This window comes from Cervus canadensis, chromosome 2 (genome assembly GCF_019320065.1).
Source record: "Cervus canadensis isolate Bull #8, Minnesota chromosome 2, ASM1932006v1, whole genome shotgun sequence".
NCBI lineage: Eukaryota > Metazoa > Chordata > Mammalia > Artiodactyla > Cervidae > Cervus > Cervus canadensis.
Window position 1 is genome coordinate 48,901,463 of NC_057387.1, and position 22,151 is coordinate 48,923,613.

Below are 22,151 nucleotides of genomic sequence, written 5' to 3' on the forward strand. Positions count from 1 at the left end.
AGTCAGTTTCAAAGGGAGAATCAATACATTTTATCTAAAGACTTACTTGTATATTGCACATGCAAAGAAGGATGCAAGCAAGGACAAACAAAAAAGTACAACTTTAAGAGCTCCCTACTCTTGTGATTTTGCTGAACAGGGACTATTGGTAACTATTTTTCTTTGTTCTGGTATACAATAGCTACTCAATCAGCCACTATTGCATATTTTAAATGTGGGTCATAATTCAAATTACAATAATAAGGAAGACAAACACACAAAACAATTAGACAGGAAACCATCTATACATATGAAATAAGCCTGGGCTTTTTTCATGTTATCATTTCTCTAAATATAATCTCTTTAAGGAAATTTATCTTTTTACTTGAAAATTTTAGAACATAATTATAGTGATCCTGAAAGTCTTAATCTCTGTAAAATGTATATAAATTTTAATAATTAATCTAGTTAAAATAGTTCAGTGTTTTTAGTTACATATTACTATACTTATTGCACAGCCCTCTTAGATATGTATTAGCATAGTTCATAAATCATATCCAATGTATAATAAAATTTCTAATAGTCAAGAATTCCTATGTTAAATTAGACATAAATAACTAAATAATAGCAAACTATGTTTTTCTCTTTATTCTTTCATGTAAAATCTTTTAGTAGGTTAGCTCTAATAAACAACCAAAATTCTTATTAGATGTTAATTTTTCACTAAGATTTTAGGTGAACAATTAAGAGCAACTAGCTAATTTTCATTCTATTAAGAAATTTCAGTTTTCATTAAAATTTCAATCTGTTGCTTAAGCAGTTGTTCTGTCTAAAATATAACATTCAGAGGCTCCCGACAACTTTTAAGATTCTATAAATTCATTTTCTTATGAATTTAGCATGTCTATTTCTGTACATTACCTGCAGATAAAGCAATATTAGCTTTTTCGGTAGCTGTAGAATGGCTTTCTTTCACTTGACCTTCCTGAGGCAGAACTTGACTCCGACAGGAGTCCAGAGACTTTGTGAAGCTGTTCTTTGGTATGTCAGAATTGGATTCTCTTTGATGAAGTTCCAAATGACATGGTCTTTCTTGAGATTTTATATCACTATCTGAAAATTTGCTGTGTGTCTCAAAGTCATTATCCACATTGCTTCTACTATATACTTTTTTATCTCCTGGAGGAAGCTGTCTGCCTCCTTTGGACAGGATATCTGTTGTGCCCTTTTTTTCTGTGGCTGAAGCACTCTGTTTATCTTTTCTTGACGAGTCAATGCTACTAAGACCCAAGGGAGAGCTTTTGTTTTTATATATACTATTGCTTTTCTTTTGTCTGCATTCTAAAACACTACCTTCACTTCCTTGTGAGTATCTGGAGTAGCAGGTCCTTCCATGATGTTCATGAGAAACACCATCAAAAACATCAGAAGGTGAAAGAGAATCTACAGAAGGTTGAAAGGAAGCATGGACTTCCCCTTCATCAGATCCTATCTCTTCACATTCATCTACAGAAAGTAAAACAGACCTTTTAAAATTTTTAGTTACACGAAACTCGTGACTTTCATTTTCAGTTGCATCTTCAAAAGCTAGATTAATTATCCCCTGAAACTGCTGAAGAGCTGGGTTAGATGTAGAGAAATTTTCTGCAACATTTTCAGCTTCAGACCTTTCATCTTCTGTTTCATCTGCTGAGGAAGAAACCTGATCTACCTCCTGTACAAACTGGACACTGCCTCGTGGAATATTTTCTTTTTCCCTAGAATGAACTATTGTAGATCGAGACCAAATTTCTGGCCTTTTCCTAGGAATCTCATCATCACTAGTTGAATTAACTTGGAAAAGATCACTACTACTTTGCTTTCTCATTTTCACTTCAATTCTTAAGTTGCTATCATATATTTTTAATTCTTCAGGAGTGCTGGTATCACTGCTACTTCTTCCAAGAAAATCACGGCACAGCATAGTGCCACACTTAGAGACGCCTCTGTCATTTGACCCGTCATCATCCTGAGACCCTCCCGCATCATAGTCTTCAGATCTGGGCTTGATGTCGTCAGATGATGTTGTAGCACTGGCACTGTCTGATTCAGGACTCTCTCTCTGATGCAGAACACTGGTACTCAAATTCCAGCGACTCATGAATGGCGCTTCTGGAGTTTCGTGGCTCTCTGGAGTTTCTGTTGTTTCTGTATCTTTAGGAGAATTTTTCCCTGATATTTGTTCCAAAAAACACTTGGAGGAAATATGTGAATCTACTGTAGCATGATTGTCTTCATTCATGGCAGAGTCATCAGACAACTGAGTAAGAATTGTCTCTTCTACATGAATTTTAGATTTTTTGTCATCTTGACCAGAATTTAAGGTACCATTTGTCTTTTCAGGAACCCAAGGTAAAACATCTTTCACACATTTAATGCTTAATTTTTGGTTTATATCTTGTCTCCCTACTTGCTTCTCCCTATCTGATTCTGAATGGAGTTGTTCTACATGTGCTGAGTCTAAGTCACAAACTGGATTAGAGTTCAAAGAGTTTTCTTTTGGGTTTGAAATCATGGATTTTAGAACAGTGGTACTATAAAATTTTGGATCGACGTTGTCACTCTCATCAGAATGACAAGGTATTTTAGCTGTGGTGCAGTGATCTATTTTTTTGTGACCAGAAACATTTGTTTCACTTTTAACTGAACACATCTGTTTTGATTCCAGTTCATGTTTTATTAATTTATCCAGATTTGAAATATTTTGGCACTCTAACACCACCTTCTCATTTTCTTGATTGTTCAGTGTCTTCTCTAGGTCGAGTATGCACGGTGACGGAAATGCTTCTGCATCACTGGTTTTGGCTGTGAGATTAGTTAGAGGTTCATGAGGCTTCTGTTCAGAAACACTGCCTTTGTTATTATTATCACATACGTCAAGAAACACACTTTTTTGGACAACAGATGGTTCACTTTTTAAAGGTCTCTGAGGAGAAGGCAGAGTCTTCGGTATAACCTGTTCAGGAAGTGTTTTCGGTTTTGAATCTTTATTATTCAAATTTTCACCTTTTTTAGATTGATTTAGGTTTTTAGGCATTGTGACTGTTTTTGCACCAATCTTAGGCAAAGTTGTTTGTCCTTGCTTGACAATTTTTCTCTTAGGTGTTTGTTTATCTGTAGTTACACTGTAGTCCAATTTTGTCACATTATCATCAGATTGCCTTGAAGAGACTGAAGATTTTACTGAATTTGGTGATCCTTGGGATCCTAAGAAAAGAAAATTTAAAAATATATCTTCCAGTTTGTGAGTGAAATTCAATATGGTTTTTAAAATCCTTTAAAAGAAACAAAAAGATAACATGATAAAATGGTAACATAAGATCAAATGGACAATTACAAATTAGGAGTTAGTGACTTGAAAAATTAAAAAATACCTTTTACTACAAATATAGAGAACCTATTGCAGCAGCTTAATAAAATTATTAAAATAGGTCCTCTCTTCTTCAAGCAAAGAGCATTGAGCATTATGCCAGAATTGGATTTGCATAAATATATGCAGGTAGAAAAATCTGGTTTTCTTATGCCAAGAGAGTAGTAAGCATCTTCCCTTTGAAGCTCTAGGGGTGGAAAATAGGCTGTTCCACACAGCTGAAAAGGAGAATCAAACTAAATACAAAATAGAAATGTTGAAATTGTTCCAATTTTTTTCTTCCAACAGTAACAAAACTAATTTATTTCTCATAACAAGATCATTATTATTATAGGTCATGAGGGTTAACAACTCTCATGAATCTGCAGTTGAAACTAATGCTGGTTACTGGAAGGGAGGATTGATTTTGAGAATTCACTTGTTTATAATGGTTGAAGTTCTAGAGATGATATTTTGAGCATTTAAAACTGTCAAACAGAAATACCAAATCTTTGTAGATGTTTAATTTTTATCTGTTACTAGAACATGAACAATTTTTCTCTGGCTTATTTTAAAATTTACTTTCAGTATTAATTCATTACCTACCTCAGAACTGTATTTAGCATTTTACAAACTGCTCTTACATATATGAATACTTAATGAATGAAGCAAATTAATTTTTAAAATCTGTTATTAATTAGCAAATTATGCAATCTGATCAGTAGTCTTCTTTCTTAGAACATGGAAAACAACAGGCACAGCACAGAGTCTAGAGAGAAAATTCTTCCTCCCTATGTATTACAGCTCTCTAGATTGTACCACTAGTTTTTAAAGAGCTCTTTCGTGTTGGCTTTGCAAATAGAATTCTTAGAGTTATCAATGAAGCCTTGAAGAAACACAGGCATAATATATAGAAGGACCAGAAATGCAGATAACGTAGTGACTCCCTTAATATGATTTTCACAAAAGAAAATAAAGAGTAAACTTATACCCCAAAATACCTGTCTGAAAAGTGGAAGAATAAAATCTTGTCTCTGAAGTATGAAATGAATGTAAAATGACTGAAGTCATGTTATATTTTGCTTATTTGTTGCTGAAGTTCCAGAATCAGAGTTCTGCTTATTCTATTTAAACAAAGAAGTAAAACCTAGGAGTATTCCAACTTTACCTTGAGTTTTAGCAAGATTAGCTGTGGCATTCTTTGTCCTCTGCTGAGCTGTAGCACATCCATTGCCATTTCCTCTTTTTTTAAAAATTGCCTGTGGTACTGGATCACTGTATCCTTTGTTGGTGATCTTCTTTAGCACACTAAGAAAAATTATTTGTGTTCAGTATTACACTGAGACTCTGAAACATAATTTTTTAAAAGACCCATGCATGAAATATAGTTTTTTACAACACTGTAAATCAATTAAACTTCAATTTAAAAAAAAAGCAAAAAGAAAAATACTTTTTCTCAAAGAAGTAAAAAATATCTCCTTTCTGAAAATAGAAAAAGTCATATGTTTGTAAGTGTTTAAGTTTATAAAACTATAGCTCAACTATGGGAAAGCAATGCATAATTAGGTGCCACAAGGATACATTATTCTTCTATCGTTTTGTATAATAAGTTTTAAAGTATCATTATGTAAATATATTAAATTTTCTAAGGAAAAATATTTCAACAATATTTAGCTAGAAGTTAGTATATGATTGACTTCCAGAGAAAGTTAATGTCTAGGTAAAATAATGAAGACTTACCTGTTATGTGTATTAGATTCCTGTTCATGAATGCTTTTTTTATTGGAAATTCCATTGGTATCTTTTGAAACAGGTCGAGATTTCATTGCTGTAAATGAAGATGAGTGAGTCATGAGACTGAACAATAAATATGTAATAATTATGTATAAACTCACTGGTCATACAGTATATAAAAAATTAAATGTTAGAGTGAGAAAAACTTTTTCCTCAGTTTGCATGAATATATGTAACTAAATTCTTTTTGGCATTTGAAACTAAATAAAAGTATCAGAGTGCTAAAACTCACCTACAGTGGAAGTTTTGATACCTTCTACACTGTTTTTCACAGTCTGTCCCCGAGAGTCACAAGAGGAAGGTTTATGACCAGAAAGCTTCTCTTTCATTGACCCATTTCCTTTTGGTTCATCCAGACAGTCAGTGGAAGTCAGTAACTCCATACTTGAATTTGTAGATCTGCTCGAGGGCCCTGCAGTTCGGAGGTGTGGGGAATCTTTGCCTGTCACTTTCTTCAAAGGCTTTGCTTTGGCTTGCACATTTAAATTTCCAGTGAGTACCTTGGGTCTGGCACCTGTAATTTGCTCTTCCTGATTTCTCACTCCTTTTCCATTTCCTGAATTTTTCTGTTCATTTGCTGCTGCTGTTGCTGATCTTTCCACAGCTTGTCTAGGTGACAGGTTTGTTGATTTTGCATTATCACTGTTTTCCGTTTTGGGCTTTATGATAGCTTTGGGCTTTCCCGAAACATTTTTTCCCACAGTTTTTAATTCTTTTGTGCTCTTGGATGCTGGTTTTGGATCCTTTTCCTTTAAATCATCATGCTTCAAAGTTTTATTTATAGAATTTCTATTAGTACCTGATGAATGTCCAGATGCTCCTAATCCATCAGATTTCATCTTCTGATGAGTAGAGAGATAACTCAGACACTCTTTCTTGTTACTTCCTCCAGAGGACTTGTTTTTTATAGCACCACAGTCAGAAACCTGTTTTCTTTGCTACAAAAAAGAAAAAAAAATACTTGGTATTTTGACAAAAGTCTTTGACACGTAATGCTTCATGTTTCAATAGCCAGTTTTTCAAAGAGGAAAAAGCAGCAAAATTCACATTATGATTTAGGGCCACTTAAAACTTGAATTATCTTGGATCACTTAAATGTGTCTTTGATCACCTTACCTTAATCAAATCTGAAATACAACAAACAATAATTAATAGGAAATTCTACTTTTAAAAAGGCATACTATTTAACTTTATGAAATTATGGTAGAGATGAACACTTAATGGTATTAGGATGCCTTGGGTAAATGATAGTATCCCACATTTTTTGAGGGCCCACTCCCAGGTTTTGTGCTAAAATGCTTTTCATATATCATCTCGTTTATTCCTCACAACAATTCTGTAAGATATCTCCTGCTGCTATCTCCATTTCTTAGACGAGAAACTGGGGGTTAAAGCAGGTATGTAATTTACCCAAGGCCATGGGCTTCCCAGGTGATGCTAGTGCTAAAGAACCCACCTGCCAATGCAGGAGATGTAAGAGACACGGGTTCAGTATCCGGCTCAAGAAGACCTCCTGGAGGAGGGCATGGCAGCCCACTCCAGTATTCTTGCCTGGAAAATCCCATGGATAAAGAAGCCTGGCAGGCTATACAATTCATAGGGTCACAGAGAATCAGACATGACTGAAGCGACTTAGCATTCACATGCATGCACATGATGAAAAGGGATTGAACTAGGACTTGAGCTCAAGATTTACTGCCTTAAGCAGGTAGCCATTATATGGTAAACTCTGAGGGACATTATAGTGATTTTTCACCAAAAACTCTCTTTTCAATCCTATATACCGAATGCCAGAAACTTTATCACTGAATATTTAGTCCTCTGGAGGCAAGGGCCAGAGGGAAGCTCCTGGGAAATAACACATTGACATTTGAAAAGTTTGGTTTTGGGGGAAGGGGAAAGCAAAAAAAAAAAAAAAACAACCGAAACCCATAAATACCGCCCACAGCATCCTAATATAGTATTGGTTGTCTGGAGAAAATAAAAGGGGTCCTAAAAACAAATAAAATAGGTAAAAAGAGGAAAATACAAGGGCACTAAATTCAATTCACCTACTTTATCATTTTTGTTAGAACCAACCTTGTATGGAAGGGTATGAATTATATATATATAATATATATATATAATATATAACTGGTATGAATTATAGAATAAAATTTTAAGAATATATTGCCATTTTTTATGTAAACACTGCCCCCCCTCCTTTGGAAGGCTGTTATGAGATTGTAGAGGTATGAGGTAGAACCTGTGCTGTCGTCTTCTTTGATCCCTTAGCACCATGCCCATCACACACTGGGTACTCAAAGAACATGTGATGATGGTTATCAACCTTGAGCATATATTGATATACAGTTCAGGGTCTAGTTATTTCTAAATATAGAAAGCTTCTATTTACAATGAAAATTTGTTTAAGATAAAAATAACATATAGGTAAGGTAAGTGTGTGTTTATATTCACACACACATACATACATACATAAATAATAAATAAGCTAGTTAAGTTTAGCAAAAAGCAAGGTATAAAGAATAATTAGATTCTTATTCTAACTTTGCTTCTAACTGAAGAAAAAAATTTCAGATATTTAAGAACTCATTATTAACATCTCTGGGCCTCAGATTATGCATATTTAGGGGTAGAGACTGGTCCCATTCAGCAGAGTGTACTAGGATTCTGTGTAATGTAAATTTCAAATAGGCTTGGTCCTCGCTTTTTGTTTTCTTGATCAAATCTTAGCTCAAAAAATAAATTTCTCTATTTTTAATACTTAAGACCAGGAAGACTCTGATATTAGATCTCTTCCCACCTTTAAAACTAATCTTACTTAATTTACTCTATCCTTGAGTCTATCTATTTTAAAGTATTTATATAGTATATGGAGTAACTATACTCCTTTAGAAATTTCACCATTAACAATTGCATGGTAAGAATTCAATATATATACATTTTTAGACAATCTGTGATTTATAGTTACAAAGTTTACATATGTTTCTTATATACAATTGACCAATTAGGCATGGTCAGCACATGATAAAGAAAAAAGAGTAATCCTTTAAAGCCTTCCTCTTAGACACACTTTCAGGTGTAGTACTATTCCTTTACATTGTTGTTACTATATTTTAACTTTTTAAATGATGGAGCTAGTATGTTATAAAATAGACTTAGGAAAATAGTCCAGGAGGTATACTAGCAAAAAGCTACAGTGTCCCACAGTTTTTCACCCAAGACATTTACACCTTGACCTCTGCCACAGCCATGAGAGCTACTGGTTGTGGCTTGGAGTTGTATGAGTTCATATCTACTAGCTGATAAGGAAGAAAAGATTTTCTATTCCATTCTTGCAAGGGCAACATATTCTTTGCATTTCAAACTGGAACTCTCAGTGTATGTCTTCATATCATTGGAATGCATGTCTAGGTTAGGATAATTTTGTATTTCACATATACTAAGTTAGCTAGACTGAAACTCTAACCATCATTAACAATGTGTGTGTATGTGTGTGTATGTGTAAATGTGCTAAAAAACAAATAACATAAAACTTACCATCTTAATTATTTTTAAGTGGGCAGTACAGTCAGGCTGACTATATAAGCCTTGCTGTGCAACAAACCTCTAGAACTTTTTCACCTTGCAAAACTGAAACTTCATCCTCATTGAACAATTATTCCCCTTTGCTTTGTCTCCCCAGACCCTGGCAGCCACCATTTTACTTTGTTTTTAAGAGTCTGACTGTTTTATTTTTAGTTACCTCATATAAGTACACCAAGTAACTTTTAAAGTGAACACAACTGTACTCTTGATGTTAATTTCCTTTTTCACATCAAAAATACCTTATGTGGATTAAAATCATAGTTTAGAGAAAACTGGGACAACTAAAAATCTTTTTAAGAAGTAGGTTAATTAGAAAAATAGACATGGAAATCGATTTAGAATTCTGGACAATTTCTGATCTGGAATAGTTCCAATATGCTAGTTGCCAAAAAAGTTTTCAAGGAAATAAAATAGGTAGACAATATTTCACTTTCCATGTCAACTAGATATAAAAAATGCACATCACTTAAAAATTTTAAACTGTTTACTTGATTTAGTTTAAAATTTTTAAGTGATGTGCATTTTTTATATCTAGTTGACATGGAAAGTGAAATATTGTCTACCTCAAAATTATTTCCATCCAGGAACAGCTTTAGTTAATGAATAAATTTTTAAAAATTATTCTGAAATATAAAATAATAAAATTTAAATTATTTTTCATCTGGGCTTATAAAACTGTAAAAGTTTACCTGAGAGCTACTGAATATGGGCTTTTTGCCAAGTCTTCGGTCATCACCTTTGTCAAATGCAGCTGTAGGGGGAAAAAAAGCAATTTATTTTTATAGGAAGCACTCTTATTACCACAGAAGTAAAGGGATAATAATATATCAGCAGAAAATGGTTACATTTTGATGGAAATAATGTTTAAAAAGCTGAAACCAATCTAATATACTAAATAACTATCTGCTTTAGAAGTTATCTTAAAGAAATTTATTTTGAATCTTATTTTCTTGTTCCTATGGATTTCATGTTATTAAAATTAATACATGAGAAACATATAGCCTTGTGGAGAAGATTTGTACATTTACAAAAACCTAGAATTTTCTCAAGTTGTAAAATTTTAGAGATAACTTACTTTTAGCTGGTTTTCCAAATTTAAAAAAATTACAGATTATGGCAAATGTAATATTTTATAAACCATCAAATATGAGAAAATTTCTATCCTAAAAAATATAAAAGCACTGTTAAAATTTTCTAATTTTGCAGGTATGTCAGGAGGAAAGAGTAAAGAGAAAAAAATAAGGTTTTGTTGAAAATAAAACACGAGACAATCCTTAAACTTATATCATTCTTTTTAGAATTATATAAAAATTCATTTTATAGATTTAGGTTTATATGGGAATTATTGGGAACCAAGTTGATGTTCTTCAAATAAGAATTTAAATGACGTCAGAGAAAAATATAGGAATAATGATACAAGAGCTATAAATATAGTTTAGCTAATGGATTTCTTCCTTTTGAAGGTCATGTAGCTTTAAAATATATTTTGAAGAAATACATATAATTTCCAAATTTATTTTTATTAAAATAGTTGATGAAAAATACATTAAATTATCTGTAATTCTACCATATACCTTCTACTATCTCTGTTTTATAGGAATTATGTTATAAGGCAAAGCAGGTTCCTAGAAATAGCATTACAAGGACTAGTTTGTGGTCAGCAAATGACTGCACAAAAATATACAGGCAGAAATTAATATAAGATTTCTCCTAAAGATCAGTAACTCAAACTAGAACATAAGAAATGTTATAAAAATGGAACTACCCCCCCAAAAAAAGAGAACCCAGAATTACTCCTTTATCTGGAATTTACCAATGCAGTAATTATGCATAGGTCAGTACTCATTATAATTCAACATATGTAAGATTTTAAAAATCATTTTTACACTGATGTAGTAGATTGAAAAGTTCTTTTTGACAAATTAGTTGGAATGCCAATAACATTCTGTTGTAGATATGTGTATATAAGTGTGTGTATTTACATGTATTTTATATTAGCACTCTGCAGAACTAAGATAAAGGAGATTGTTTGGGACCCAACTTAACTATGAAATCCTTTAAAAAACAGAGAAAAGCAAAGTTTACTCTCAAACAGAAGAGAGTTGACTTGACACCTACGCATGGAATGCTGATATTATTTTTTCACACTGAATCATACAGATGAACTGTCATCTAAAAATCAGTACAGAAATAGTCACAGGAAAAAAATTCCAATTTCTAAAGACCTTCTCATGACTTTCGTTGTTTCATAGATTTTGTTGTTTTATTATGTTGTTGGATTTCTTTGCAAAGTATTCCTGAGATCACATCTAGCTACACTAGCATGTTATACTCCTAACACAAGACAGAGCAAATCATATTCTGACTAAACCATTAAAGAATTTAATATACCCATGTATTATCAAGAATATATCACATATACCTTCCATGTTTTATAGTACAGAAATGTTTGCTTCATAAAATACAGTCTCGTAAAATGTTTTAAAAAATAAACTTACTGAATCTGTCAATATTTTTCTTAAGGTACCTGCTTTAATCCAAAAATAGTCATGAAGCCATTTTTAGTTCCACACCCACAATTTTCTATTGTAACATTTGAACACATTCTGAGCAGTATACCTCCTTTGTTTAATGCTAATATTTCAAATGGTACCTATTAAATGTCAAAGACCACTGTGCAGCTCCTGAGGGACACTCTGCAATAGCACACATCATATCACTGAACCAATCGATTGTGAAATAAAGCCATCTAATCTAAGCAAAACCACAAGAAAGGGTATCTTATGCAAAAGAAGATAGAAAAGCTTTATGGAAAAATATATTTTGAAAGGGAGAGAAAGTATGTTTGGTAATCTGTTCTGTATGGGTTACATTTTCTATACTTCTAATCTCTCTACGAGAATGCTTTTAAGCAAATTTGCTAGAACACTTGCTAATACAAAGTAGAATTATATATGTATGTATAAAGAAAATGAGTTTCAGTTTCGAAGAACAAAAATAAAACATGATTTATTAAACTGCCTAAACACACTATCACTAGTTTCAATCAGCAGGCTATTATCGAACAGAAGCAAATAAACATTAACCCTACCACTTATTGGAATTCCTTTAAAATATCCCTTGTCACAATTATAGGAATAAAAAATCTCAAGGCTAACATACCTGCTTGGATTTTCTGTTGATCATCTGTGCTCATCAGCTTCCAGCTTTCTGTGTGACGAACAGCATAGAAAGACTGAACCAGGAAGATCCACAGCTTATCACGCAGAGCCTGGATCTTGCACGTAAAACCCTGTGTTCAGGCAACAAATCAGCAGCTGGTGAGAGAGCCACATTGTCATAGCAACCAGCCATTATTCCTTTCCGAATCTACTTACTCCTGAGCTAGATCAATGATGTCATCACTTAGATTTTTAAGATCGTAGGGTACAAGTTATTTATGAAGGCTTACTCTTCAACAACAGAATTTTATAGTGAACATGAACCTTATGCTTTCAGTCTTGTCCTTTTAACCAAACACTGTTTTAAACTACCAATAACCTTTATATAAATACTGTCCACATCCTTTTCAAATCAACTATGACATTACAAGGTCAAATACCCTATGCAGTAATAATAAATATGATGACGATTTTTTGTCATTCTTGTTGAACAAATTGTCAATATTTGCAATTAGCTTATTTATTACCATTCATGAATTGTTTAAAAATAAAATATATTTTAATTTTTCTTTTTCCCAGTCAACCCAACTTTAAATGATTTTATTCTTAAGACAAAAAGGAATTAAAAAATATATTGTAAAATTAAAAGACCCTGATGATTAAAACTCTAAAACATTCTTTAAAATTCTTTAAGTTTTATATTAGGAAATTTAATGGAGTGACTGGGAAGAAATACTAAAGTTAGGCTGTACCAATTAATATGGCTACCAAACTATGCTTAGAATTAGCCAAACTTCTAAATTTCTAAACTCCTATAATTATAGTAAGTCCATTTAGAGGTAAATGAAATTTTTAAAATTATGCATTACAAGAAATTCCAAATATACATAAAACTACAGACTATAACCAACCCCCAGGTATCAAACACTTAGTTTTAATGAATCATGCAACATTTAAAATATGTATATATTTTAAATCCTATAACACTTTAAATATTCTATCATTTTAATTAATTTTTATGACATTTAATACCATTTCTTTTGTACTGTCAGAGTTCAGTAATGTGTCCAGAGCCATAAGAAACGAGCAACTATTCTCCGTGGTAATGTTTTCTTCAACAGCTTTTAAAATTTTGTCCAACAGATCAGATGTGCTACTCATTGCTTGTGACTATAAAACACAGAAATTGACATTTAATAGGAATATGTGTAAGAAACATGGAAGTCTGGCATAACATCTGGCCATTATCATAACTGGCTTTATGAATTCAATCAAAAATCATATTTCTTCTGTTAATATAATAATTATTATAATAATAAATATTATGCTAACCCCTTTCCTCTGTTTAAAATATCTGCGTGTGCACACACACACACTAAGAGCCAAAACAGTGCTAAGACAGAGCCTAGAAATGAGTAATAAAAGTCCTTTAGTAACAAAACTTAGAGAATGTGGGGCCCAGTAAGACAGAGAATTTTGCATGGACCATAATTGTATTACTGCTCCAAACAACATCTTTATGACTTCAATTTCTAAAGTAAGGCTTAGCTGACTGAGGACTGGAGTTGGCTAGAGTTACATTGTGCCTTGCCAGGGCACTCCAACCTGTCCCCTCCTCCCTTCATTATCTTATGTATGAGCCAAAAATCCTGTCCATCACTGCCCTAAATCCTAGGCAAACATGCCATCTGGTATGGAATTTACTTATGTCATACTAATTTAATCAAAAGGAACCTGCATTTGAAAACTCTTACATAATTATAATCAAAACACAAAGATGGGACTAAATATAGGATATAATTTTAGACATAGTACCTGTAAGAGAAGAGCAAAATTTTCACTTTGAATGATCTTGGAGAAATTTTCTATAATAAATGCAATACATTCTTCTTGGAGCTGAGATGCCATGATCAATGCTGACTCTGTCCACTTCACTCTGGGTAAACTGACGATTAGCCTGTCACTTTCCATCAGAAGAAAAGCAGCATTCTTATCATTCTTATAATTTTGAAAATATTGGGGGAAAAAGTTAGATTACTGCTCATAAAAAAAACTTTCCAAGCAAATTAAATACTTTTGTTTTCTTGTGATACTTCCTGTAAAAATCCCAAATTCCAGATAGCTAATATCTTTGTCATTAGCTTTATATATTTATTCATTTATTCAAAATTATCCTAAAGGGCAAACTTTGAGCTGGAAACAAATCACCTTTAAAGCATAGTTAAACGAAACACGAGAGCAAAGTTACAAAATAACTACAAAGAAAAGCCTGACTTCCCTGAGATTTTTCACTACTGAATTAATTTCTGTGCTTACAGATATTCACAGCTGCATGGAGATACACTGACACAGTATTATTTCTTTTCTGACTATAAAATACATATTCTTTATTATAAATTTAGAAAGGGTAAAAATTACTTCTAAACCCAAGTGACTTGCTCCTTCCTCTCTAATTAGGTAAGATTCTTCTTTGTACATTTTATTTATTTAATAATGATTCATTTTTACACCATAGGAAAGAATATTATGAATACTTATCTCTATGAAAAAATGGAATGACACTTCACAAATACCATGTGCTCCAAGGAAAAGGAAAAAATGGCAACTTATAAATTACTATATTTTATTCATGTTTCATTTTTAATTCTTAAACAATCCTTAGGACATACCTATTTACTGAATAAATAGTTATCTGATCAATTGTAGTAGACTGAAAAACATGGCCACAAATTCTTTGTAGCTCAGTTCTTCAAGAGGTGGACTTGACTCCTCATCCCTTGATTCTGAACTAGCTAGTTTACTTGCTGGCACAAACAAAGATATTGTGCAAGTTTCAGAGCCTAGACCTCAAATATCCTTGCAGCCTGTATCTTTACCCTCTTGCTTCTGGGACCACAAAGCCAAAAAGAAGCCCAGTAAGAAAGACCAAGGGTGCAGGAGGCCCAGCCTCCAACTTGGCCATCAGCTGAAAGCTGCCTCAGGACTAAACTCTGGCAAGATACGCAAAAAAAATCACCCAGTTGACTCACAGAGAATTCAGTTCAGTTCAGTTCAGTTCAGTTCATTCAGTCGTGTCCAACTCTTTGCGACCCCATGAACCACAGCATGCCAGGCCTCCCTGTCCATCACCAACCCCCGGAGTTCACAAAACTCATGTACATTCAGTTGGTGATGCCATCCAACCATCTCATCCTCTGTCATCCCCTTCTCCTGCCTTCAATCTTTCCCAACATCAGGGTCTTTTCAAATGAGTCAGCTCTTTGCATCAGGTGGCCAAAGTACTGAAGTCTCAGCTTCAACATCAGTCCTTTCAATGAACACCCAGGACTGATCTCCTTTAGGATGGACTGGTTGGATCTCCTTGCAGTCCAAGGGACTCTCAAGAGTCTTCTCCAACACCACAGTTCAAAAGCATCAATTCTTTGGCGCTCAGCTTTCTTAATAGTCCAACTCTCATATTCATACATGACCACTGGAAAAACCATAGCCTTGACTAGACAGACCTTTGTTGGCAAAGTAAAGTCTCTGCTTTTTAATATGCTATCTAGGTTGGTCATAACTTTCCTTCCAAGGAGTAAGCATTTTTTAATTTCACGGCTGCAGTCACTATCTGCAGTGATTTTGGAGCCCCCCAAAATAAAGTCAGCCACTGTTTCTACTGTTTCCCCATCTATTTGCCATGAAGTGATGGGACCAGATGCCATGATCTTAGTTTTCTAAATGTCGAGTTTTAAGCCAATTTTTTCACTCTCCTCTTTCACTTTCACCAAGAGGCCTTTTAATTCCTCTTCGCTTTCTGTCGTAAGGGTGATGTCTTCTTCGTATCTGAGGTTATTGATATTTCTCCCGGCAATCTTGATTCCAGCTTGTGCTTCTTCCAGCTCAGCATTTCTCATGATGTACTCTGTATATAAGTTAAATAAGCAGGGTGACAATATATACCCTTTTCTTATTTGGAACCAGTCTGTTGTTCCATGTCCAATTCTAACTGTTGCTTCCTGACCTGCATAATAGGTTTCTCAAGAGGAGAATAAATTTTATCAATAGTTTAAAGCCACTTAGTTTTGGGGTGATTTGCTACATAGCAATAAATAACTAGAAAATCTGGAAAATTTCCCCAGTCTCTTCACCTATATCAGATTCCTTTTATACATGTCATCAGAGAACCTGTCCCTTCTCTTTAGAGCATTGACTTTATTTGTAATTTTTCAATGATGAAATACCTATTTGATTAATACTCATCTCTCTCACCAGGCTGTATGTTTACCGAATGTGAAACCATGTTCGTTTTGGCTCATCATTGTATCCACAGGGCCTAGTATAGAACAGGGTCATAGCAGACACTCAAATGTTTATTGATCTCTAAGCACATCAGAGACTTAGAATCTGTAAGTGAATTCTTAAGATAAATTAAGTTAAAGCTCTGAACATCAAAACTTTAAAAATTTCACCCATTTAGCAAGAATTCTTTCAAAACATATATTTCCCCTACTTTATTTGAGTAAAAAAAATTGTAATATGCTATAATTCAAGTCTTTAAAAATTTACGTATTTATTATAATTTACTGTTATCCTTTCCTCCTCTGGTGACTTCCTGAGTAATTGTGCAATTACTAAGAGTTTTAGGCAATAAACCAAATTTGTTCTACTATAGGGACTGTTCTAGTATTAGAGACAAGTATAGATAATTCAAATAAACTTGGCAGGTTATCTATGAAATGCTTACTATATTCATAATATTATGTGCTCTGACAGTAATCCTTTTAAAAAATATAGATGTATAGTTGTCATAATTAAGCTTGAAATTTATTGGAAAACTAAAATATGGACATAAATGATAACAGATGGTATGTCATCTTATTCCATACTGATCTGAATATATAATAACATTAAATGTTAAGAGTAGCTTGAAGTTCAAAGAAGGGAGGAAATGTAATATACTTCTAGAGCAAACATAAGATTTTAAATTCAATAGTTACCACATGGTTCAAACTTCAACAATATATGCAAGGCATTACTAAGAAGTCTCCCACCCCTTCCTGTCCTGAGCCACCTATTTTCCCTTGTCCCAATCACTATTATTTATTTTCTGTATTTTTCCAGAGTTACCTTATGTATAACAAATAAAAAAGGTAATTTTCCCCTCATTTTGCTCAAATGGAGGCATTAATATGCACAGTACTCTGTACTTGCTTTTATACTGAGCGCATACCTTGAATATTTTTGTTATCAGAATATAAAGAGCCTTATTATTATTTCAACATCTACAGAACAGTCCCTAATACGGATATAAGATACAACCAGTCCTCTACTTGTAGATATTTCTGTTGTTTTCAGTTTTTGCTATTACAATGTTGTAATGAAGAACCACGTAGATCACATTATTTCACATGAATGTGAGTATATCTATGGGATAAACTTAATATGCTGGGTCAATATTGCTGGATCAATACGTGTCCAACTCTTTGTGACCCCATGGACTGTAGCCTACCACGCTCCTCTGTCCATGGGATTTTCCAGGCAAGAGTACTGGAGTGGGTTGTCATTGCCTTCTCCAAGTCTTATCGAGGAACTGCCTAATAACTGAGCCTAAGGAAGAGGCTTGGAAGCCAGTGATCCCAAGAGAGTGAAATAGGGATGGAGAGAGAGTCAGTGGAAGGGTATGTTTCCTAGCTCCTTGCTAACAAAAGTGTGATCCACAATACCCATCACCTGAAGCTTGTTAGAAATGCAGAATCTCAGGCTCCACCCCCGACTTACTGATTTAGAATCTACATTTGACCAAGACTCTGAAGTAGTTTTTTTTGGCCATGTCATGCTGTGTACAGGATCTCAGCTCCCCACAAAATACCCGTAATAACTGTCCTAGTCCTAACCAGGGATTCAACCCTGTGCTCCTTGCAGTGGAAGCATGGACCGCCAAGGAATTCCTGATCCTGTTTGTATATAAAGTTTGAGAAGCAATGATATATAGCAATTGTTGCAGGCAACAGGGGATCAGTCTTGCTGGGTATCCCCTGAAGAGCTACAGATAATACAATTTGAATTATTCACCTGATCCAAGGGCTAGATCAGGGATATACTTAATCACTGGTTCCCGTCTCCTGTTGGTCAAGGTTTGTGCCCTGGGATATTCCCTTTCACTTCCAGGTTTGCGTAACTGTGGGTGCCCAGGGTGGAGCAGCAGTGAAGCCTCAGAACAGAAAGTGAGGAGTGTGTGTGAGGTGGACGAGGACAGTGCCGTCAGGTTACACCCGCGTGCAGCTGCATGCCGCAGCAATGGCTGGAGTCAAGAGGACATGAGGCGGGGCACCAGAAGGGTATAAAACATTGCTAGCACATATTCAACAGAGTGCTGTTTTCCAAACTGTAGTTTTCTCCCCTAGCAACCTAGAGCAATGTATTTAGTGGCTTACAGTCAGCATTAGAAAACAAGAAAGAGAAAGGAGAAAAATATAAAATATCAGAACATCATATTTAATATGGTATGTACTCACTTTTGAAACTTGTTTCAGTTCTACATGTGTGAGTGTACTGGGTTATAATATAAAAAGAACTTGCTCTGGGTCAGTCAAAAAAGTTTGAAAAACACAGCATAAGTTGTACCAATATATTCCCTTCCCAGGAATGGAGTACTTCTTTCCTACATCCTTGTTAAAATAGTACAAATTTCCTTTTTTTTGTCCCCTACTAAAATGTATTGATAGAAAATGGTCTGACACTGTAATTTTTTAAAAAAAATTTATTTATTTGGTTGCACTGGGTCTTAGTTGCAGCATGTGGGATCTAGTTCCCTGACCAGTGATTGAACCTGGGTCCCCTGCATTGGGAGCATGGAGTCATAGCCACTGGACCACCAGGGAAGTCGAGACACTGTAATTTTAATGTCCATTTCTCTTAAATGAAGCTGAGGACTGTTCATCAAATAACAGGCATTTGTATTTGTTTTGTGAATTACCTAATCTTATCCTACATTTAGCTATTTTAAAAAAATTGACCAGTAGGAACTCTCTGTAAAAGAAAAATTAGAGTAAGAGTATGATATAAACTGTCTTTTGCCTTTTGATTTTGTAGAGGATGAGATGGTTGGATGGCATCACCGACTCAATGGACATGAGTTTGAGTAAACTCCGGGAGTTGGTGATGGACAGGGAGGCCTGGCAAGCTGCAGTCCATGGGGTCGCAAAGAGTCGGACACGACTAAGCGACTGAACTGAACTGATGATAATTTTTACTATATAGAAATTTTGCATTTTTATGGAACTAAATTATTTTATGACTTCTAAATTTTGTATCCTCACTGCCCTGATGAGGTTGTAAACTAATTCTTCCAGGGCTTACTGTAGTATTTTAATGGCCTCATCTTTACTTTCAAATCTTTGATCCATTTGTCATGTATACCGGCATGCCAAGATGTGATGTATAGATCCAGCTTTTTTGCAGCAAACTTCCTGATTGTTGTCCTAACATCATATACTGAATAAACACTATGACTCATACTATTTAATTCTTTTGATACTGTGTCAATTAAATAGCCTTCAGTTATCTTTTGGTCTTAGGACTAACAGCATTTTATATATATATGTGTGTGTGTATACACACACACACACACACAACCACAACTTCAGTTTTACCCCAGTAACTATTTTTGTTTCAATTTTTCTATATTTAAGAATGATTCATAATTTGCTTTTTTAAAAAAAGGCTTAAACAAAACATTTGAAACTGAAAATTTAATCATGCTTTGAAATAGCTCAAGTAATCAGAAGCCCTAACTAACACCTTTCTCTTTCTACTCATTTCTCTACCCTGCTGTCTCTTCTTCCCCAAAGCAATAGTTTGTACTTGGTAGGAGGGAGCAGCCACTTCTTACTGAACTGCAGCAGAGTGACCAAGAAGTCCCTCATATTAAAATTTAAAAAAAATTCTCCATAAATAGTCCAGTGCAGCACTTTCTTACCTCCACTGGTATAGGACAGTGTTGGGCATATTACTGATAGAGTAATGTCCCTGCCATTGAACTGCATTAGAGCCAAAGAAAAGAAAACCGCTGTTAACCTTTCATTTTTTTGGATAACATATTTTAAATTTTAATTTGAAAAAATTAAAAACATTCTATTTTTATTTAAAAAAGCAAATATATTTTATCTACATAATAATATATGAAGAATACATTAAGGTTTGAATATCCACAAAGAAAGACAAAATTTTACATTTTCATTGTAATCACCATGATGTCAAAAGGCTTTTAATCATATGGAATGTTTAGTTGTTCTGATGCTCATTTTTATATGTCTTAAAAGGAAAAATCAAGGATTTACAAAGCTTACAAGAAACTGATTAGAGCTATAAAACCAACATAAAATATTGTAAGAGAGGGAGAGGCATAGTATGAAGAGCTTATTCTTCAAATATACTTACCACTTGTTTAAAAAAAAAACTTCTTGAGACAGTCAGTTAAGATCCCTCCCAATCTGGCCTTAGTCTCTCCCCAGACTCATCTTCTCTCATTATTTCAGTTACAACAGAATATTGGCACTGCTTGGTCTCTAGGGCCCTGCTCACATTTTAAAATTCTGTCAGGAATGCCCTAACATACTTTTTAATTTTGAAATTGTCCTCTCTCTTCAGGTTCATCTCATGTTACTTCTATCCTCCTAATCAGAATCAATTGTTTTTTACTTCTGTGATTCCATGTATATACCTGAATTATAAATTATACTTATTCATTTATTTACCAATCAACATATACCAAGTACCTACAATGTGCTAGGCATTGCCCTAAGGCTGGAGCTACAAAGGTAAATTAGACTCACATGGAACTTAATGTTCATATTCATCACAGTCTAACTTGTACTTTGCATTGTTATTTAAGTGACTATTCTTCCAGAGATTCGTGAGTTCCTTGAAGTCAGGGCCCACACTTCCAAAAAAAGCTTCTTTGCCCATGTTGAACATCTACTATATTACCTTTAGAATGGCAGCAATTGGTTTTAATATCTAGCTTTGTCATTTAATGACACTGTGAATGTGAATAAAGCATTTACCTTTCTGATTCGTTTTTTCATACATAAAATGGAGGTAATAGTACCCATGTTATACATAATTTCAAAAAATAAAAAGTAAACTTTGAACCATAGAGGTCCTTTAAAAATCCACTAAATAATAATAATAGTTGCAATAGTAATAAATGACATTTTCACTTGTATTGAACTGAATTACAACTGGGCCATTTATTTGCCTTCATGAATACAGATTAACTATTCAATGACTTAAAAAACTAATGCAAAATCAGTCTGTTCAATTCAGTCGCTCAGTTGTGTCACTCTTTGCCGCCCCATGGACTGCAGCATGACAGGCTTCCCTGTCCATCACCAACCCCTACAGCTTGCTCAAACTCATGTCCATTGAGTTGGTGATGCCATCCAACCACCTCATCCTCTGTCATCCCCTTCTCCTCCTGTCTTCAATCTTTCCCAGCATCAGAGTCTTTTCCAGTGAGTCAGTTCTTTGCATCAGGTGGCCAAAGTACTGGAGCTTTAGCTTCAGCATCAGTCCTTCCAATGAATATTCAGGATTGATTTCCTTTAGGATGGACTGGTTGGATCTCCTTGCAGTCCAACGGACCCTCAAGAGTCTTCTCCAACACCACCATTCAAAAGCATCAATTCTTTGGTGCTCAGCCTTCTTTATAGTCCAACTCTCACATCCATGCATGACTACTGGAAAAACCATAGCTTTGACTAGATGGATCTTTGTTGGCAAAGTAATGTCTCTGCTTTTTAATATTCTGTCTACCTAGGTCATAGCTTTTCTTCAAGGAGCAAGCATCTTTTAATTTCGTGGCTGCAGTCACCATCTGCAGTGATTTTGGAGTCCCAAAATAAAGTCTGTCACTGTTTCCATTGTTTCACCGTCTATTTGCCATGAAGTGATGGGACCAGATGCCATGACCTTAGGTTTTTGAATGTTGAGCTGTAAGCCAGATTTTTCACTCTCCTCTTTCACTTTCATCAAGAGGCTCTTTAGTTCTTCACTGTCTGCCATAAGGGTGGTGTCATCTGCATATCTGAGGTTATTGATATTTCTCCCGGCAATCTTGACTCCAGCTTGTGTTTTATTTCCAGCCCAGCATTTTGCATTTTAACTCTGCATAGAAGTTAAATAAGCAGGGTGACAATATATAGCCATGACATACTCCTTTCCCAATTTAGAACCAGTCTATGCTTTCATGTCCAGTT

The 22,151-nt window shown here is 34.3% G+C and overlaps 1 protein-coding gene across 7 annotated transcripts in view; it reads right to left on the reverse strand.

The window, feature by feature from the left end:
* Window positions 1–22,151, reverse strand: part of BTBD8 (BTB domain containing 8) — an 89,672-nt gene that overhangs the window by 1,239 nt on the left and 66,282 nt on the right. For 5 of the 7 annotated variants that reach the window (XM_043460664.1, XM_043460668.1, XM_043460666.1 and 2 more), the window contains 8 exons: window positions 13,726–13,908; window positions 12,943–13,080; window positions 11,912–12,041; window positions 9,439–9,500; window positions 5,394–6,099; window positions 5,108–5,195; window positions 4,536–4,675; window positions 901–3,225 (listed from right to left, as the gene is read on the reverse strand). In XM_043460664.1, the coding sequence (XP_043316599.1) occupies window positions 901–3,225; window positions 4,536–4,675; window positions 5,108–5,195; window positions 5,394–6,099; window positions 9,439–9,500; window positions 11,912–12,041; window positions 12,943–13,080; window positions 13,726–13,908 (3,772 nt within the window). The remainder of the gene's footprint in view (window positions 1–900; window positions 3,226–4,535; window positions 4,676–5,107; window positions 5,196–5,393; window positions 6,100–9,438; window positions 9,501–11,911; window positions 12,042–12,942; window positions 13,081–13,725; window positions 13,909–22,151) is intronic. The other 2 variants (XM_043460665.1, XM_043460670.1) reach the window with 2 other exon arrangements.